This window comes from Sinohyriopsis cumingii, chromosome 5 (assembly GCF_028554795.1).
Source record: "Sinohyriopsis cumingii isolate HCF-2022 chromosome 5, ASM2855479v2, whole genome shotgun sequence".
Lineage (NCBI taxonomy): Eukaryota > Metazoa > Mollusca > Bivalvia > Unionida > Unionidae > Sinohyriopsis > Sinohyriopsis cumingii.
Genome location: NC_142965.1, coordinates 80,360,393 through 80,380,865, shown reverse-complemented (window position 1 = coordinate 80,380,865; position 20,473 = coordinate 80,360,393). Strand labels below are relative to the sequence as shown.

Sequence of the window (20,473 nt, the reverse complement as noted above, 5' to 3'; positions counted from 1 at the left end):
TTCAGAAATGTTGGCAGAGTCAGTGAAATTTCAAATCAAAATTTCACTGATATTTTCTGAAATTTTGGTAAAATCTCCTAAAATACCATAAGTTTAGTGAAAAAGGACATTTGAGTGAATGTCAAGAAATGTTCAGTGATTTTGCTTAAATTTCAGTCACATTTTCACTAGGGTATGATTTTTGTAGAGCATATTTTAATAGGAAAATGAATAAAGAAGTGAAATGAGTTCATTTGATGAAGTCATGTGCCAGTAAATAAACTAGAAATAACAGTTTACTAGTAGCTTCTCGTGGGTCAGTGGTTCTTTCTGGGGGTTTCCCCTGGTTCTTCCTCCACCATTAATACTGGCCGCCATGTATAGACTATCGTGTGCTGAAAAGTGGTGTTAAACCCCACAACAACAACAACAACAGTTTACTAAATTATAAATTGATAAATAAAACAACAAGTAAATAAATAAACTGCGAGCTGTGAGCTTTGCAATAAGCTCTTGCAAAGTTGATATTAATATTGTAAGTTGTTAATGTACTTCATATTTCAGACTGTCGCCATCATACCTGCAATGGACCATAGAAGCTTTTAATGTTAGTGTAGGGCAGTTCAGGTTGTCCAAAGGTAAATAACTTCATGGATGATATACTTAGATAATTATAGTTACACAGTACAAACTCCGTGCATTATTTACACTTTCACGGTTTGAATGTAAGCCATGAATTGTAATATTTCATGCTAATATTAATTAATTAATATTAATGTCAACTTATTTTAAAATTATATCATGGCCTGAAATTTCAGATATGTAACATTTGCCATTCTGCAGTGCAACTGGTGCAATGATTGTTGCAGACAAATTCCTTGCATGATTTTGACCAATCAATGAATACTGTAAAGAAACTCACCTAGAAAAGAATGGAGAGTAGATGCTTGGTTTTAACTGAGGTTGAGGAAAAACATTTGATTTACAAAGATTACACATTGACTGGTGCTATATGTGTTTGTTGGTCAAAGTGTGCAGATTCCTGGTAATGTTATAAGACCAGTCAGTCTGTCACTGTGGACTGCTCAACTTCCATTTGCATCATTAAACTTTAATAACAATTTTCAGATGCAGGTAAATTGCACATTTTAATAATTGTATAGAGACAATTAAGAGCTAGTAAAGGTCTGACAGGCTAGTGATGGTAATATGTGGCCAAAAAAGATTGGTTCTGGACCTCAGCACATGAAATTTTCAGGCCCTGTGTATTAATACTAGGCTGATATTTTACTATGTCGGTCCATTCTTCAGTTGCAAATTATACATGGCATTCTGCATGATATTGTCATGAAGCTTGAACTGAGTAGCCATTGAAAGCTTAGTGGTTGGCAAACCAGAATTGTGACCAAAAATATTTGCATGTGTACTATTACGTCAGCTTTTATTGGCTGCAGTGGTGTGACATTCGACACGGTACTTCACCCCAATTGCGTGAACACTAAATAACCTATTTTGCTATGCTGTAAAACACCAAACCTAACTATTATATAAATATAGTCTTGAGTCACACATATGGCCCAGCATCTTTATAAGGTCTTGTAAGGAAAGCATTGAAAAACTATTATTCTGAACTACTCAGCTAGTTGCAGTTTCATTAGGTACAGATGCTATGGATAGTGAGAATTTTACAAAGACACTAGTGTCTCATAAGCCACTGCTTTATGATCCATATACTTGTACTTTAGGTTTTATAAGGCAAGTATCTGAAACCTCATAAACATTTTTAACTATTTTGTATTGTATTTGATGCAAGGAATGTGTCTTGTATAAATAAATCAATGTTTTACCAAGTAAATCTTCAGAACTTTATTGTCTACCAGATGATTTCATTTTAGCATATATATCTTGGTTTTCTTTAAGCTCAAACTTAAGCATTGGTCTCCATAATACTAATAACGAACTTTGTGGACTACATATCTTGTATATTTGACACCTCTTAAGCAATTTTGGCTGTTTTGTAGGTTATTTGGCTCAAAGGTCATGTTTGATACAAATCAAATCAAACTATATAACAGTTTAAATGTAAAGTTTATTGTCTACCAAATGATGCCTTATAGCATAGAATTTAATTATAAAACAATTAGACCCTACCTAATGCAACAGTGATAATATGGGTAAAACTATGTGAGATATACCTAAACAATTGGCACCAAATTCCCCTGATATGTCCATTAGAACAGAACTACAAAAGAGTGTGTATTAGGAAAGCAAGACATTTACCCCCACCCACCTGCATCAGAACTAATATGGTCAATATCCTGCATGGTAGGACTTCCTATGAATATACATCATAATAAGACCATGGAATATGTTCATTGAAGAGTTAAAACAATTATGATTTGTGAACCTGAGAGCAGTGAGAAATTTATAGGAATCGAGAGGGTATGACTCAAAGCCATTTTTCACTAGAGGTGATTCATCAGATTAGAAAGGGAGCAGAAATTAATAATATATGCTTTAAAAAGGGTATCTCCTTGGCTGGAATAGCCATTTGCCAAGTAGTTTCAGCACTAGATTAAACCTATATATGTGAAATTGTCATGCTAGTAGACGAACCTAAGTTAAGAAAATCACAAGTTCTTTGAATGTAACTTTCTTCTGGTTCACTTTACAGAACATCAGAGTTCTGAGACGTTTACAATGATAATTTAGAGAATATTATGCCTGGCCATCTTCAAAGTTTGTATGCAGTCTGTAATTTCAAATCTTACAGGTTTGATAAGCAGAATATCAGAATTTCATCCACTTCCTCCATCATATCTGCATCCACCTCAAGACTCCCAAGTGGTATTGCATGATGGGGCTTTTTACTGGAAAGTTTATTGCAGGGACCCTCTACATCCAGAGGTAATGTCTTTATAAAATGGTAAAGCAAAAAAGTGGAAAACATTGTTTAATAAGCTAAACCAAAAAGGCAAGATAATGATTAGGGCTGTTCCAGTAAAACTTATTACCCCCCCCCCCCCGGGAAGGCACTTTCAAATTCAACCAACCCACAACAGAAGCAATTTAAAAAGATTATGATCCACCGTCAGATGTGTTTTAATTGAGAAGCACTGCCCCCTACAGAAGTATATTTTTTTAACATAATTTCTGGCTATGGGTTAGTGGGTGGTAGAAGCGATTTTAATATTTGTTTGGGGACAGAAGCGATTTAAATGATAGCTGGCTGGAGGTAATCTACTGAATTCTTATAGATCATATAATCTACTGCATATTTTTATTTGTATTCATTCATTATAATCAGTCTTTTGTCCTTTTGTTTGTTTGTCTGTCAGCCAAGTATGTCTCTGATACTGTGAAATCACATATTTTCATGGTGGCTTATTATTTGTAGATGTCATTGATCAGTCTCTTAATACCTACTAATTTAACATCCATGAATACAAATTTTATAATAGATATTTCTATTCTAATACAGAAATCATGAATTTGTATCCTTACTAAACTCTGTGTTTCCTAAAGTGATCACTATGTCTTGCTATTTTTCTTTGTTCTCAGGCATGCTGCTTTTGATTAGAATAATACTTAAATCTTGTATCACTTTAAATGTGTGGTCAGATTCTATGATTCATTGTTATTATTTTTTCCAATGAATGTTTTGGTAAACTTGTATGATTTGTCAGAAAAAATGCCAATGATGCCTGTGGAAGTGATGTTGCATCATTTGTCTACTTTTACACTATATCATTTCTTGTCAGAACATCTTTTTCAGTTACCAATGTCTTATTTTTACACCTTGTTGCAAGACTAATATAAAGTTATTTAAAAAATAGAGCAAGTCAAACATTTTTATATCATAAGTTAGATTTTTTAAAAATGGATGAAAGTCAAGGAATCATTTTTCCCAGAGCGCTCATAAAATCAATGTCATTGCAGTTAACTGTATTGTCAACAGCATCATCATCATCACTGATGGCCTAGCAGTAACATTCTGCACTTTCAATCCAGTTGTCACGGGTTCTATCTCCCACTTCTAGTCTTTCATATGAGACTTATACCTATGGCCTGAGGGGCTTTCATGGCAGAGTGGTATAAGATGCTTGTCTTGTGATACAGATCTGAGAGGCTTCCATGGCAGTGGTACAAGATGCTTGTCATTTGGTTACTTGCCTCCAATGTGCTAATGAGAATGTTGCCAGTTACTTGTGGAAGGTCAATGGTTCTACATAACTGGTGTTTGGTGTCTCAAAAGGACTTGGATTTTCTTCAGCAGTAAAACTGGCTGCCATATATAGATTCTCTTCATCTGAAAATGGTGTGAAGGCCATAATGATCTACTGAAACCCCGAGATCTCATGTCTAAATGACTTCAGCTGTTGGAGTTAAACGTCAAATCCACAGAGGCTCCATGTGCCCAAGTGTACTAAGGTGCTTGCTTTTACATCACTTAAACATCTCACAGAGTGAGTTTGTGTCACAGATCAACCAATTTAGGTTGGTGGTCTTTCAGGGTTCTTCCTCCACCTAATAAATTGTTAAAAAATCACCAAAAAACCCCAAAATCAAACCACACTGAATCAACCAACTAATAACCTGTGGCAACAGCAGCAAAGGTACTGGTCAATCATTTTTTCCACAGCTGTATGAGTTTATAACTTTTGACTCAAGTAATTATTGTAGACCTTAGAATATCGTCAATTATGCCTTTCTGACAGTTACCTAAAAGTCATCATCAGTTGGTGCAAATGGATTTTTCATGGTGAGCATATGAGATGGAAAAGTCTTGAGCAATCCTGCATAGCACCTGCCAAAAAGTTTACATTTTAGCTCACTTAAATTTTCTTTTAACAATGTTCATTGTTCCAACTAGAACTGTTATAACTTATTCAAGCTATATTCACCAATATCTGGAGATATGCATCTGTAATAAATATTTGTAACAAAGTATGAGAATGCATCAGTGTTTTTCAATGATTCATTTGAATTGAGCAACAACCACAATCAACAAACCAAGAAATAAAATTATTCACATCTCTCAGGCAGATTTTTAAATTTTTAAATTTGCCAAATATTTTTTCCAACCATACTGATTCAGTGGACATATCATCAGAATGGACAGAAACAGACCAGAAGGTTAAAATCAATTTGATACAGCTTTTAAGTAGCTAAATTCATATTGGTTTAGTTAACTGTACGCTCTTTATTGTCTTCCTTTTGATGAAATTTCATACTGAAGCTAAGAAAATAATGTTGCACACATAAAAAAGTGGCACACTTCAACTCATTATTGTTTTTATTATACTATAATGTTTGTCTTATTTATGATATGTATCTAAACTTCTCACTTACTTTTCCTACTACTATACAAATGTTCTGTTAATATGCATATCAGTGTGAAACGCAATGGAGAGAATAAATCAAGATTGAAAACCTCTACATTTCTGGATGTATTCTGCTTGGATTCCATATTTCTGCACAAAACTCAAGAGTTCAGGACTGTACTAATTCAGTTCCCACTGTAAATTTGTGCAAACACCACGATATTAAAATTCAGTAACTTAACATTTTGAGTGCTCATGATCAAATTTATATCAGTATAGACACATCTATGACGGCAGCTTTTGTGAAAAGAAAACCGTAACAGCCGCACCATTTTCTGGATCTATACAAATTTGAAGTGTGTGCTTTCAATACTGCACCAAAGAGTCAGCTGCTGATTTCAGTAATGAGTTGTCCAAACTTGGGTCTGTAAAGGGCTGGAAATTATGTTAATAAAACAATGTCCCTCACTTTTTTCAGTTACAAGTAGCACAAGCTCTCAAAAGATTGTTTTTACTAAAATCTTACTTTCATTATCAACCAATCAGGGACAGTCAAACACAACTTCACTGATTTATAGTATGGTTCTCGTTATTTTATTTCACATCTGTAGTAATTTGAGTCCTTGAACAACTCTCAGTGGTTGTAAGCCTTTTTCGACCATGCTAAATGGACACACTGTAAGATAATGTTCAAGTAACAGAAATACCATGGGATAACCAGAGACCAATAAAATGGAATAGTCAAGTTATCTCCTCTGCAGGGATGCTGTGAGGATTTCAAGATGTTTTATGTGTGTGTGATCTCCAATGAGGAAGTGGTGGTGATGGGAATAGCCATTGTTAAATATCTCCCTAACACTTAAATATCTGTCACTCTTTCTTACTGTTCCACTCTGTTACAGCTCTACTGAAATCAAAATTCTCAAAGAGAGATGTCATCTCTAGTTGTATAGTGATTATTACTGTGATGTCATTGGGCATGGTCACGTGGTTGTGGTGGGGTCTTGGTTGGGATGGCATAAAGACCATAGTCTTACTCCATATTTGACAGCTAATTATGATGTTGTCAAAAGAATTCAAAAATTTCTAGCAATTCAGTTGGACTCAGATACTTGATTCATATCCGTGAACAGGTTCTAAAATTGATGTGTTTATTTTGAAGCTATGTTCCTCCATCACATTCAAGATTTGGATATACCAAAGGTGAAATTGGTACAGTTGCATCCTAAACTACTATCGTAGCTACTTCAAATGTTATTTAATGTGAGACTTTAATGCAAAAACTCATAGTTTCAGTGATTTTTGGGTTAAAAAATTAATTTCTTCTCAAACAACTCAATTTGGTGCAGATTACATTGTTTTTTAATGATATGGTGAGAATTCTTGCTGTGTAAAAATTGCGCAAGAAATAAACAACATCAAATCAGAAAATTACTATCACTGGGAAAATACTGATAGGAATATACAGAACCAATGATATGATTATTTAAGTAGAATATGTGGTGACAATACGAGAGCTAGTTCTACAACTTTGTGCAAAATACATCTTGTACAACTATTCTGTTGTTTCTAACAGCACTGTAATATGGCAATAATTTCTGTCCACTTTTTACTTTAGTCCCTTGCTAATTAATAGTTTTAGATTTTACAACACTAAGCACATTTTACTTTTTGACAATAACACATCATTACAAATATTTAGATTGAAAGAAAATAGAAGTTACAATTTTATTAAAAGCACTGGTACCAGTAAGACTAAAGGAGATGGTAAAAAAAAAAGAATCGGGATGAACAGATTAGTTGTGTAGTAAAGAATCCACATATCAGAATGACATCAAGTATTTTTTCATCAATTTCATCATCAGTTCATGATACTGCTTAAAATGTATTGTACTAGATAATATACTTTTTTAGTTATTCATTTTGTAATACAAGTACCAAATGATGGCTTGGAACTAAGTGCCAAAAGGTCTTCAGAAAATACCACCATGATCAAAATATACATAGGAAGAACCGAACACAAACAGGACAAATTTTATCCATCTTGCTTTGAGTTTACACAGATCAGTCAGTCTCTTATGCTTAATGTCATTTAATTTTTGCACATAGAGAGCATGTACATGTACATCATTTGGTCATACATCTGAACGATACAAAAGTTTGTCTTTTTTATTCTTTTGTTGCTCAGTGGATCTGCCAACTTGAGATCTACACACACTTAATTATGTTGTATTGGGATTCTCTGATGTTCCCTATATGCATTAATCTGTTAATTGTTTCTGAATTTAATATGATCCTTCTCCTCTGTGTATGAATATTATTCTGTGAACTCTTTTCATTGCCTGCTGTCTGAAATGCATATGCATAACTAGCTTGAACAAGTTACTGTTATTTATGGTTGTGCAATTTTCAACATCTCACATGTATGGCCCCATGGGTATTCTCTCTTGGATATCTCTGTTCCAAAAAGAAAAGTTTTAAACCAGAGGTCTTGTTAGGATTTTAAAACTAAGAGTCCATGGCTCCCATTTTGGTAAAAATGGGAGTCCCACTAGAAAAAGTTGCAGTCCCCTCTCAGAAAACTATGCCAATTATAAGAACTATTGGTTGCCGTAGAGTTTAATTTCTACATTCTTTATAACACTGACATAGCTCTTGCTTGTCCATCAGAGTGAGTCTGAATTTTTTCGATCCAAGGAAGGTCTTATTCAAAGCACTAAGCTAGGCATCACACACTTTCTTACACTTGGCTAATGTCCCTTCCAAACTATCAGTTCTAGCAACTTTAGCCCTCTCCTAAATCTCACAATCTTCATCAGTTTGCCATTGAACCCCAAAATACTCATTCAAGTCTATGTCTCAACATGTCACAATTCCGAGGTCACATGCACTGCTTATTCCGTTACACTCGGAAATGAACACAATAATGAAAGCTAAAGTTGTTTATTTGATGTACTGTTATAAATGACCACATGTACATCTCTGGGTATTTCTGCCTCTGAATTCAAGCACTGTAAATAGCAGTAGATTTTCCCACCCAGCTGCCAGTCAGAGCCTTTGATCTTGTCGCTTAGCTATTGCAGCATGTTCTTTTTGGTGTACTCTTATAATGGTGACGATGGGGTGGGGTGGGGGGGGCTTTCAACCACTAAATTCTGTCATTGTAAATATCATCACAGCTAACCGATCAACACATTTTCCCACTATGCAGGTGACTGAAGCAGGACTGGCAAGTCTTTGAATTTTACCACCCACCTAAATTAAAAAAATTTCGTCCAAATATGCGAGATTATAAGCATTTCCGAGACCTCTGTCAGTTTTCACTAACATGAACCCTGCCAAAGATTCACTTCCTTGAATCAGTGTTTTGCTGCCTCTTATGCCAGATTTTTCTCTTCCATAATGCTGTATTAGGGTTTTAAGTCCAACATTTCCCATAGTCTTCTTGTTTAGACATGGCTGTATTTATAATAAATATAACCAGCATATTGTCCATCCAGCTTCTACATCAGACTCACACTCAGCATCAATTTTGGGCTCAAAATCACACACTGGTATTTCCAGTGACATTTTTCCAATGTCCAACAGACCGATATACATGAAATTCGTTGTCACCATAGCTATCACCAGCCAGTATTTGCCGACTGAAAACGTCGTCTGAAGACAAACCGTGTTGTGATTCAACCATTTTGGTTTCCTGTGTGGCTGTTATTGGAAACACACATTTGTAAAACTTCCACGATGAAAGTAAGGCTAAAACTCCATAAAATGCCTGTTCCAGGGCCAGTGAATGAATCAAGTTTAGTTTAACAGCCATTCATGTCAAACCAAAGTATCCAGATATCTGGATGTCGCATCAAGTGCTGTGAGACAGCTACGGCAGCGCGAATTACATCACGAAATGCACTTTTAAAGTTAAAGTTAAAAGTTTAATACAAATTGCATACTGTGCAAAGCACATTTTTTATATCCACGGCATTGACGTAATTTGCCTAACACATATCACTGCTTTAAAAGTATGTGAATTCATACAAATTACGTGCACTCGTGTGTACTGGCGTCATTTTCTGACCCAATGTTTTGTTCACGTTAGACTGCTAGGAGCGGTTAGATGCGATTTTAAATATATATTTGTTTTTTCTTCTTCTTCTTTCTGACAACCCCACCAGCGATTTCTCATTTTGTTAACACAGCCCACAACAAAAGTGATTTTCCTAACCAACCTTCCACTGTCAGAATCCAAATGGTTCGAAACACAACCTCCTACAGAAGTTTTTTTGAAGTGCCGTCCCCAGGGGGGATATATGTTTTACTGGAACAGCCCTTATTGAAGTACCAATTTTATTACATAATTAGGTTTTAAAAGTAGCTAACATCTGTTAGATCTTACATCTTAAGATGACAAGAACTTTTGAAGTGAAATGATTGCATTTTTTTTTACCATTCTGCTACCCGAGTCAGAGTTGACTCTTAGGAGTCAAATTGAAAATAATTGCATTTTGACACCCTAATGCTCAATGTACTCACCAGATTTACCTCATCTCCACTGGATTGCACATGGGATTGTCCCGAGAGATCCAAAAAGAATAAACCATGTTTTGTAAATCTAAGCCATTGCAGCAAAAACATCTTGAAGAATCTCACCGATGATGCAGTTAACAATGCTTTGTGTCCTGATTGTGTTGGGCTGTTATTTCTGTGTAGTGAGTACACCCCAATCTAATATTGACAAAATGCAGTTTTATATTCAACCCATCTTATTTAATGCTGTGTCCTACATAAAAAAAGAGATTGCATAATGATTACACCATAAATACTCCACTGATGCTGAAGATTTCAAATTTAGATTCATATTTAACATGTGTCATCATTATGAAAATGCACTACTTGATTAATTTACAGACTTTCAATTGAAGAATAGGGTCAACTAACTTCTGTGCTCAGTTTATTTATGAATCATTAATTTATTAAATTATCTTTTAAGATGTGGTTAGTATAGTCTTATAAATCAAGCCCACAAACTGGATACTGATGGATAGCTTGGGTCTGATGTCCCTCTTCACAGAATCATGCAACTGCTGCAGACAAATCTGGCTGCAACACATCAGTGTACATTGAAGACAACAGTATTTCTTGCTGAGTTACAATCTGTTGAAGTGGTCTTTCAGTATCGAATATTTCCAGATCAAAATCCTATATTTGACAACTGGTAAATTCATGTGGAATAGCACAACCCTACCTCCTGTCACCATTTTGAATTTCATGACCAACTGTTCCATCAGATCCAGAAACTAATCAGGTATGGCTTAATTTTAACGTTTTGATCGCTTTGGTCATGTGACTAGACGTTTGCATCCTTGTATTTGTCTTGTGCATCCATGTATTTGTCATATGACTGTCATGTATACTTAGAATGCAAGCATCTATACATAACAGGTAAAAATATATCAAATTGCCCATTGTAAGGGATTTTTAATTCAGTTCATTTCATGTGTGGTTAGACAAAAACCAAAACAAAATATAGTGATAATTTATGTTAAGTTACATGACCAAAGCAACTAAAACCCAAACAAAAGATATTGCTAATTTATGTCAAGTCACATGACCAAAGCAACTGAAACTTTCCAATTAGTGGATAAGTGAAAGCAACTGAAAGTTTCCAATGAGTGGATGAGAGATGGTAACATCTGATAGGTTGCTAGATCTGTTGGGACAGTCATATACAGTCATGACGTTCGAAATGATGATGAGTTAGGATTGTGTTAATTTGAAAATAATCTTGAACTGGCAGAAATACCAGTTGGATTTATCTGCATCCACTGCATGATATTATGTAGACGTCAGGTCAAACCAAAATGGTCCATCATTATCAGTACAGGTTTGGTGACTGATTTATTAGACTATGAAAAGCAATTAACTAGAAACAATGAGAAAGAAATGATTTTCAGGTAACGTAAATTGTTTTGTAAACTCTATTTAGACAGGTTGTTTTCTTAATTTAAATGCCATTTTTGATTAATTCAGTTCTTACAGTCATTAAGTCATTAAGGCAAGATGTTTTTATTTTCTTCTTATATTCCTTTTACTAATATTGATTAATTTACAGATTGGAGACTTGAGGGCTCGGCTTGAGTATGCAGGAATCAGTGGAGAATCCTCGCTTGGATCGCCTGCCATGGTAGGAAATCAACAATACTGTAATTGCAGCATATACTTGCCTATAAGTTAAGTCCAACTGCCAAGAATGTAGTTTCTGATCAGGGTCTGTGTTTTGTGTACTGATTATTTACTATTTAGATCCAGATCTCCTGGCACATAAAGCAATGGCAGATCTGGGTTTGTGCAGTTTGCACCTGGGCTAAACTTATAAGCGAGTATATCTAGTGCCATAAGTGAGTATAATAGTACTATAAGCAAGTATAATAGTACTATAAGCAAGTATATATATATATAACTTTAAGCAAGTATAATAGTACTATAAGCAAGTATATATATATAACTTTAAGCAAGTATAATAGTACTATAAGCAAGTATATATATATATAACTTTAAGCAAGTATAATAGTACTATAAGCAAGTATATATATATAACTTTAAGCAAGTATAATAGTACTATAAGCAAGTATAAGGATACTGTAAGTGAATACAATACTACTATCAACAAGTAAAATAGTATTATAAGCAAATTTAATAGTCCTATAAGTGAGTATATATAGATAGATAGATAGATAGATAGTACTCCATATCAATGATATACCACAAGATGTATACAATTTTTATTACAAGGAAACGAGGCTTGCTGAGTTTCCTTTTAATGAAAAATGTATACAACAAGTGGTATATCATTGGTACAGCATACATACTATACATATATTTTATTTATATCACATACAATTACATATATTTGTCCTTTAAACGGAGTTAAGATTTACTGCAGGCAGCTCTGTATTGACTGAGTGAATGTTGTTGTTGTTGTTCTAGGGTTTAACGCCATTTTTCAGCACAAGATAGGCTATACATGGCGGCCAGTATAACTGGTGGAGGAAGAACCCTGGAAAACCCAGGGAAGAACCACCAACCCACGAGAAGCTACTGGCTGGCTTTCCCACGTACCCACGCTAGCCGAGCCTTGGACTCGAACCCACGCAGACAGAGGTGAGATGGCAGTGATCCGGAACGGTGAGCGCTTTAGACCACTCGGCCACTTGGGGCCCCGACTGAGTGAATGAACTCTTCATATTACCCAAGTGTGTCTGCTACAAAATGTAGTTCTATGCCTTTTGTGGCTATTCACATTCACCTTTGCATATTGATAAGTTCATTGTTTTCTTTTTTTAGTTTCTTTTTTTCTTGACATAGATTAAATCAATATAATACACGCTTATTATATAAGCATGAATGATGGTTTTAATGAAAGAAGAGCACTGCAAACACTTGGCTGGCTCTGCCATTCATATGAACGCTTAGCCATCACATACTGGCGCATAGATATTAATGTGGACTAGAAACTAAGTGAAATGATGAATCAAGAGGAGGTAATTCAAATATTTAGTTATATTTACAGTTGATTTAAGTCATTATTCTGCTTTAGTAACAGTACCACGACCATAAACTCTCTTTCTTTCGCTCTCTCTCTCTAGTAAGTTTGCTGGTTGGTTTGACTTTAAAACTCTCTCCCAGGGGCCCCGAGTGGCCGAGTGGTCTAAAGCGCTGTCCGTCACGGATCACTGCCATCTCACCTCTGCCTGCGTGGGTTTGAGTCTCGGGCTCAGCCAATGTGGATATGAGAAAGCTTGCCAGTAGCTTCTCGTGGGTTGGTGGTTATTTCTGGGGTTTTCCCCGGGTTCTTCCTCCACCATTAATACTGGCCACCATAGCCTATCTTGTGCTGAAAAATGGCGTTAAACCCTATAACAACAACAACAACAAAACTCTCTCCCTCTCTCTTTCTCTGGTTGGTGTAAGTAACCCAAGGTCCACTTTGTAGAAACCTTACATAAAGTCCCCTCTTCTTGCAAGAGGTTTGTGGGTTGGCAGATTGTACCTTCTTTCAAGGTGTCCACTTTATTTAGTTCTCGTTATCTAGAGGTTGACAACCCTCGATGTTATTTCCCAGTTTGAGTAAATATAAATATAAGTGGTGAAACTTATAGGTGGAATAGATAGAGATCTGAGCAGAGATGTAGAACAGACCAGCATGAGCCCCCGTAAATGTAAACAACAATTTAATCAATTACATAAAACAACTGAGAATTCATTAAATCAGGAATATACTCTGCTTCTAGAAATAAAACTTTCACCAAATTACAAAACACAAGTATATTTAAATAAAGTAGCCGATCTGTTTTACTGATAGAATTAGTTCATCATAGGATCGAGTGAACAATCGAAGTCAGTGCCTTGTACAATTGCATAACCTGCTTCTCTGGTTCACTCCACTTCCACTGTAGCTGTTCCTTCACATTAGTTTGAGACCAAAGAACAATTAATTAGATTTAATGTGTTCTTCATTGATCGCCAGAAATTTGCCCCATCACAGTCGGTTTGACTACAAACTCTCTCTTTTTCGTTCTCATCCTCTGGTCAGTTTGACTTAACCTTTACCATCATTCATAAGTCCAGAGAAATCGTTGGATGGCACAAACAAAAATCCTCTATGTAGAGATTGCCTTAAAACTAACGTGTTGGAAACATCAAAAGAAAATGTTGCAAACTGAAATAAATCGAGCCAGTACCAATATTAGAATAATCAAAATGGAAATTGGTGATCCTGTTAGCATAAAATCACTGAGCTGAAGACAAGGATCAACATGGCTACCCAAACGTTGAAAGATGTACGTGATGGCATAAAACCTATCATTGAGGTAATTTAAAAACTTCAGAAAAAACTCCCATGTTTAGAACCGAGGACATCTAAAGGAATTTGACAACGTGAGTATTTTACTTTTTAGCCTGAACACGATGCAGTGCTGTTTACTCCTATAGATTCTCCGTATTTTGTAAGGATGAAGCCCCAAAATACACACTATGGATAATTTAGGCAAAACTATGAAAAACGGTTGAATTGGCAATAAATTATGTCTTGATATTTTGTTCCACTTCTATCATTTCTTTTCGTTAAAAAATATTATTTATAAGTGTCAATGAAGTGTTTATTCATTGGTTCCTGAGCAGACTGGTAAATTGTCTACAGGAATTGAAGGGAGCAGTTCTTTTTTAAATGGCAGACCAGCATTGCATGAAAAGAAAATTTCAAGTACAAAATTGAGTGCTAGCCAGCAGTTTCTTAAGATTTATACAGATATTTCATCATTCATAAAGCAGTCTAACAAAGGTGTTCATTATGTTCACTATTATTTGTGTGAATTGGATTTTTCTGTCACACATGGTGGTAGACATATTGAGTGCAAATTCCAAAAGGAAGGGGGGAGGGAAGACACAGATAAGTCACTGTCCTCATTCTGCAAAGCACAGTGTCTGACACTGAGAAAATGCACATTATCTGTGCTGAAGTTGTGAGTGAGCTTTTGGCTAAATTAAACTTGCCTTTGAAAACACTGATTAATTCAAGTATTCACACACAGTGTCTTTAGTTCACACACTCTGTTTGTAATAGGTGTTATTAGTGAAATAATGATAGCATTATGTAATTGATACCTCAGGACTTGTTTTGTCCTGAAATGAAAGCATATGAGGACCAAGAGTATTCACACAGTGAATAATAAAGTTTAGTTTCAAGCTGCTGTTGAGGAGATACACCAGGTGATGCCAGCTTTGGAATGCCCTCCATCCCTTAGTACCACAAATGACAATAAAGTCAAAGCATAAATCGATGCTGAAGAAGAGTCCCTGTATTTCCAGCAGCTTCTACAGACCACAAATGACAAAGGGACTAACAATAAGCTCTCTGAACATTTTTGTGTCCTAAATCTTTCTTTTCCAACAGCCAGGTGTCAGCCATGTTTTCATTGTTCTGGTACAGGACACACTCCACTGCCTATCATACCAAATTCCAGGAGATGGATAAGAGTGTTATGGTGGTTAACCTGTCTGCCGCTTCATTTTAAAAGGCGGGTAAGAATGTGCCACATGTAAGCTCATTCAGGACATTGTTGTGATTTCTTTGATGCTGGATCTGGCCTAATTGGTCATTTTCCAACTCGTGGAAAAATCGACTAACCAGTACACCTGGAGTATACAGTGGTCATCTACAGTGCAGCTTACCATACAATGGCTAAAGCGTTGACTGCCTCTGTCAATCTTGATTTGATTCATTGTTACCATGGGTTTAAGGATGACTCCATTTGACTCACCATTGCTGTTTGTGGCAGACTTGAAGATGTTTGGAGGTAGGCAGCTCAGGAACTATTCTACCAGCTGGCATTTCCACTGTATCCTTGTTGGAACCTGTCATCCCATTCATGTTGGAGGTATGACAAGCAAGCAAGACAAAGGGGATCTTGTATGCCCCAGGGATTTATCGGCTATAAACCTTATGCCAACAAACAAGAGCCAAGTCCGCCTGGGAGGCAGTCTTACAGGGAGGTAGAAAACAATGTTTTTTCATCCCACCCCCAAGCCTCCTGATTTCCCAACACTTACTTAACACCCATCCCACCCAAAGAGATACTGCTGGTGGGCACCAGACTCCTGTAATCCAATCATGAAGGATCAAACTATTTCCACAAAACGGATGGATGACCCAAGTCATCTTATAGGAGCTTCTGAATTTGTTTATCCACTCTCTCCTCTTTCTTCCTGTCACCCTCTAATGGATAATTATGCTATCAGATCAGAAGAGGGACCATATCCTTCAGTAGGTGATGCCTCAAGAAAAAGACAGTGGAGATCGTATGAATACAGCAGTTTCCAGGGTTCTATTCATGGTTGTTCCTTATCTAAAAGGTCAATAACAAGTTGAGGCTGTGTTGCCTCAAGGAATGCATTCGCATGCCTAAGTTCATGATGGAGATGGTGAGGTCTATCTGACTCTCCATTCAAAGGCACAGGTATGCAATCATTCTAAATCTTTATATGCCTACTTTCATGCCTATATTCACCTGGCAATGCAAAAATCTTTTCAGTTTGCTGACCACTACAAAGTTTATCAATTGTGAGTCCTTCCTTCGGTTTCAATATCATTTCCTGGGTCTTCACAAAATTATGGAATTAGTCATCACCCAGTTCCAATAAACATCCTCCACAACATTGGTTCACTGAACATTTTGAGTCTGTTTCTACATGGATTTGGGTTAGAGAGTTCATGCATTTCTTCTGATTGCTCATTGCCGCAATGGGTCTCATCCCACTGGGCTGTCCTTATAGTGCCCATTGCATATGACCTTGCTGACTCAATGGCACCATTTTTCCAGTCCACTTGACCAAAAGATTGATATCTAAAATGAGGTGTGATCATTCTTGTGTCAATAAGTGCAACCACAGTTGGCTCACAACAGGAATTCTTCTGGAGAAACTCCAGCTGAAAGTAACAGCTTGTACAGGTTCCCGTGGCTATGGCTGGGGAACCATTGGCTTATCCAACTTTAGAGTCACCTGCAAATCAGATACATTCCTGGCAGGCTCATTGTTCTGGCTGAAGTTTTGTCCAGACAGGGTTGGGTTATTCTTATGGAATGGTAAAAGTTTGTAGAATGGACAAATTCAGGATTTATTCAGGCAAGCCTCGTGACAGTATTAGACTGCATTATATAAAGCACAGTATATGCAGTATACAAAGCAGGATTTTGTATTTAAAAATATCTCTTAAGAAAAAGTTGCTGATACTCCATGAAAAAATGAGAGTGCTCTTTAACAGTCTCTCCTGTGGCAAATATCAAAAATCATTTTTTGATATAAAACTTTTGTGTACAATCCAGGAGAAAGACTGTCCTCAATACGATGCTAGTTATAATTATTGTTCATAGATTCATCTATGCTTGTATTTTAATATTAATTTTCTATCATGTTTACATTTTCCATACTTTTTTGGTCATGTCTTTGTTTTTAAACATCTGTGGAAATAAATTAAAGAAAACTGACATACATGTGTTTCTTCAAATTTATATGAGTATATATTCATCCTTCCACATCAGCTACACTGACATATACATGTACTCAAACTCCCACCAATATTTCTATTTTAATCAGATAGTTTAGGTTATTAATTCTTCAGAGAGTATTTTTCATGATGCTATAATCCATGAGCCTGCTTTCCACATGGAAAAAAGTGCTTATGGATTAAAGTTGTAACTTTATTCCATATGGAATTTTCACTTGCTGTGAAGTACTTATGGAATTGATATGGAATAAATTGTTTGATTCCATAAGTTTTTCAGTCCATATCTATTCCATATGGATTCCATAAGTATTCCATACGGAATCCATGAGAAATTTCTGTACGGGTAGATTTTATTCTGTCAGTTGAACAAGTTTTGGGTGAAGACATTTGGGAAGGTCTAAATTCTAATTCATTCTTGTTGATTGGAGTACTGATGATACAATATTAGAGAAATAAATAGTGTATATGAAATACATTAAAAAAAATAAATAAGCCCATTTGATCAGCCCTGAATAATCATTCATTTCAACAGATATTATTTAGAATTATTTTTGTTCTTTGGATCTTTAACAATGATAACAATATGATAGCATGGCCATTTCAGCCTTATTTATAATACTCAGGTTAGGACAGTGATTCTAGTGTGCCGTGAGAGATTTGCAGGTGTGCCATGTGAGTTTTTAACAAATATTAAAAATTGCTTGCAATTTGAAACCTTTAACATATCGAAAAATTAAATGGTAAATCAATGTCACAAAAGTTAAAAAGTAACTAATAAGTTATTCAAGTTGTAAACTTCATCAAATCTCGACTGCTTTGATCTCGACTTTTCTCTCAACTCAGTGAAGTGATGGATTCAGACTACAAATGCCTGCTGTACCATACTGACGTTCTTTGGCTTTCAGTGGGGAAAAGTGTTAAAGCATCTTGTCCATCGCAAGATTGAAGTGATTTCATTCTTGGAGGTTGAGAAAACAGACTTTGGATTCTCTCTTCATGACAAAATCTGGTGGCTGAAGGTTCAGTTTCTCTCCGAGTTATTCGACAAATTAAATTCGCTGAATTTAAGTCTTCAAAGAACCATCGGACAACATCATCACTGCACCATCAAAACTGAAGTCATTTGATGAAAAGTTGTCGCTGCGGCAAAATAAGGTCTCGAAGGGAGTCCTCGACTGCCTTCCTACTGTCATTGAATCTCATTCAGACAAGAAAATCATCCCCAAAATTCTGGACACACTGAGAGACCTACAATCGGCACTGCAGCATTACTTCCCATCATATGCAAGCAAGGAATATGGATGGGTGATCAATCCATTCGGAAACAACAAAACTACAAATCTTACAACCGAAGAAGAAGAAAAGCTCATTGATTTTGAAAAAACGATAAATTTTGTCAGTCATTATTTCTCGAAAAGAGCCTGGATGAGTTTTGGATCTCAATCAAGAAGCCATATCCTGCAATCAGTTAAAAAGCAATCAAAATAATCCTGCCATTTGTGTCTTCATGGTTTTGTGAGCTTGGATTTTCAGCATTGACTGAAATCAAATCGAAAAAGAGAGAGAGAGACTTCTTAAAATCGACAACGAAATGCGCGCTTGTTTGTCGACTTTGTAGCCTCACTTCAGTCTGATTTGCTCTCGAAAGCAGGCACATCCTTCACATTAAATTTAAAATTAAATATATATGTAAAAACAAAAAAGTTCTTCACCACAAAAATTGTTAGATCTTTTCAGTTGTGCCGTGAACATTTTTAGATCTTTATGGTGCACCACAAGACAAAAAAGTTTGAGAAACACTGGGTTACGATCTGATTACAATTAAAAACTTTATTCAGACATCCTCAGACAGTTGAGTCACAGAAACATTCTTGACACCAAGATGCTGAAATCCTATTTCAGTGTGTTTAATTTAAACATCTAAGATATGCAGAAAAATACTGTAACTGTTGTGGATTCAGTATTATTTTGTTGGAGCATTATATATTATGATGTTGTTAGTCGATCCATCGATCTGTCTGTTCACCCATCTGTCCTTTACCAAATTTTGTGAATGACTTGGGCTAAGGAAGAAAATATAGTGATTTCGGGTTTGAAAGGAGAAAGTTAAAGCTCACTGTATCTGAAAGAACAAAATTGGTTTCAGCACATTCACTCGGGTAATCGATCTACATCTACCCAACATTGAAGAAGCCTTTTAGATTGGTGGTCAAAAGGTCAGAAGTGATGGTCACTGTGATTGAAAGAAGAAAAATGTCTTTTTTATGCGATAACTAAAGTTCTATATCATCTACAGTTACCTAGCTTTGTGAGTGACTTGCATTTGGGGTAAGGAGAAAGGATATTGATTTTAGGACCAAAAAAGCAAAGTCACGGTCACTGTGACTGAAAGAAAAATAGGGTTTTTGTACAATAACATTCTTTCTTTATTGCAAATGTGAAACAAACTTTGTGGATTGCTTTCACTTGTGGGAGGGAAGGGGCCTGTCAGGGCGGGAGTCAAGAGGTCAGCGTCACTGTTGCTCAGTGAAAATGGGTTTTGCAAAATAACCTGATCTTCTTGAACAGATTCCTTGGATGGCTTGCAGTTAAGACAATAAAGAAACCTATAGATTATAGGATCTTAAGGTAAGAACTTATGGTCATTGTAAATCTAATAAGAAGAAAATGGTGTCTTTATATTAATGGTTTCCATTATAAAATATTTATAAAATATTTAGTTCAAGGTTTTGTCCCTTGAACAAAGGTGTGTTACATTGAAATCTATTATAGAACAAGCCAAATGGGTCATGTATGCAGCTTTACTCATTTATAATTAAATATAAATTGTTTTTTTTTAAATTTAATACTAATTTTCTTTAACCAAAGTCTATTCAGTCCTGATTATTGAATGCTCTGCACTTTAACTGTCATCAAGAAACTTCCAGACAAAAATTATCTATCTTTATGGACTTCTACATTGGTGGCCATGTACTAAACTTGAGTCAAAATAAGAGTGCATCAAGTGGAATTGTCACAATCGAGGGTAGTGTGAATTTGTTTATTGATATGCGCAGCTTTCATTGTGATATCACAGCGCATGACATTCAATCCAGATTGTACTGGTTTACAC

The 20,473-nt window shown here is 35.8% G+C and overlaps 1 protein-coding gene across 4 annotated transcripts in view; it reads left to right on the top strand.

Annotated features, from left to right (window-relative positions):
* The window catches only part of LOC149799582 (transmembrane protein 43-like), a 58,985-nt gene that overhangs the window by 25,236 nt on the left and 13,276 nt on the right, over window positions 1-20,473 (top strand). For all 4 annotated transcript variants that reach the window (XM_089958923.1, XM_089958922.1, XM_089958924.1 and 1 more), the window contains exons 7-9: window positions 544-617; window positions 2,753-2,886; window positions 11,410-11,481. In XM_089958923.1, coding sequence (XP_089815049.1) covers window positions 544-617; window positions 2,753-2,886; window positions 11,410-11,481 — 280 coding nt within the window. The remainder of the gene's footprint in view (window positions 1-543; window positions 618-2,752; window positions 2,887-11,409; window positions 11,482-20,473) is intronic.